Source organism: Chiloscyllium plagiosum, unplaced genomic scaffold, assembly GCF_004010195.1.
Source record: "Chiloscyllium plagiosum isolate BGI_BamShark_2017 unplaced genomic scaffold, ASM401019v2 scaf_4162, whole genome shotgun sequence".
Taxonomy (NCBI): Eukaryota; Metazoa; Chordata; class Chondrichthyes; order Orectolobiformes; family Hemiscylliidae; genus Chiloscyllium; species Chiloscyllium plagiosum.
In genome coordinates this window covers 11,636-13,066 of record NW_025211996.1, presented here as the reverse complement: position 1 = coordinate 13,066, position 1,431 = coordinate 11,636, and the positions used below count along the sequence as shown (strand labels likewise).

General features: G+C 45.4%; 1 protein-coding gene across 1 annotated transcript in view; it reads left to right on the top strand.

Moving 5' to 3' along the window:
- The first annotated feature begins 1,131 nt into the window (after positions 1-1,131).
- Positions 1,132-1,431, top strand: part of LOC122547238 (5'-AMP-activated protein kinase catalytic subunit alpha-2-like) — a 5,185-nt gene continuing 4,885 nt past the window's right edge. The window contains exon 1 of the mRNA XM_043685877.1: positions 1,132-1,254. Coding sequence (XP_043541812.1) covers positions 1,134-1,254 — 121 coding nt within the window. The 5' untranslated portion in view covers positions 1,132-1,133. The remainder of the gene's footprint in view (positions 1,255-1,431) is intronic.

Here is a 1,431-nt window from a genome sequence, read left to right as displayed (position 1 = left end):
GATGTGAATTTTGAAAGGGCTAACTAATCATTCTGGCAAAAACCTATTGTGGAAGGCCGTCTAATGCAAAAGTACTGTTATGAGTGGGAGTGAGGGCAGATATGACTAATAGAAAGGTTGAAGTCATCACTGGGAGCTGGCCGAAGTTGATGTTGAAGCGTAGGTGCATATTCTGGAAATAATTACATATTATTAATAGAAAGATAGCTTAAAACATAAGTTCTCGGTAGAGTTAAACTCCAGTTATGAGTAAAATGACTTGAATGGGTCATGAAGACTGGAAGTCTGCTCAGAGCCAAGTTTAAAGTCTGTCTGAACATTTGAGGTAGGTGGACTGGTGTTAATGAAATAACCTCCAGTGATACAAGCACAGCTGTAGGTATGATTCAGATCCATGCCACTTGTAAATATTAAAAAATACGACTGTAATGCCACCTAGGTGAAAGTAGAATAGTGGTACACAAAGGGATAGATCTTAGTATGCCAGAGGTGGGGGGTGAAAAGCTGATAGTGGGGCCATATGGGTTTCTGTGCTTAAAGCAGTCCACGTGGTGACACGGCCAGATATGTGGGATGGGTAAAAGATATGGAAGATGGTGTTCAGGTCCAAAAATGATTGAACTTGATATTGAGTCCTGATGGTTGCAGGGTTCCCAAGCAGAAAATGGGGTGCTGTATTTCCACCTTGAGCTGAGCTTTTCTGGAGCATTACAGCAGGCCTGAGATAGTAATAACTGCATGGAAAGTGCAGTGGGGATGTGGGGTGGTTTTAGGAATGGACCAGGGTGTTCTGGAAGGCACAGTTCCTTAAAATACTGATATAGAAGAAGAGGTGAGTATGTGTCTTGTTGGTGGCATCCCACTGGAGGTGATGGAAATGGAGGCTTATCGTGCTTTCTGCACGGATGCTGGTGGGTAGAGAATAAGGAACAGAGTTGTAGGAGAGAAGAAATGAGGTGAGGGCAGAAGTGCTGGAAATGTGTCGGAAAGGGCCGAAAAACTGTAAAACACAAGCTTATTGCAGCAACCTCCAAACGTAGTGACATTGACTGTCTCAAAGATGGCGGTGCCAGCCGCTCCTTCACCGCCAAATAGTCACAGTCGCAAGTTAGCATGCGCGTTGATCGCGGGGTATGTTGGGTAGAGGGACTCCAACAGCAATGGCGGAGAAGCAGAAACACGATGGTCGGGTCAAAATCGGCCATTACATCCTGGGCGACACTCTGGGGGTTGGCACTTTCGGCAAAGTGAAGAGTTAAGTGTTTCATAATAGATCTAAAACGCTTCCGGTTTAAGATGCGTCCCGCTTTCCGATAATCTCTTATTGATAAATAAATTTAAGTGACAGTCTCCATACAGCCCCCCCCCCCCCCTCACTGTCTCCATCCCCCCCCCCTTTTTGTCTCTCAGATTTCTCACATTTTAGCCCCC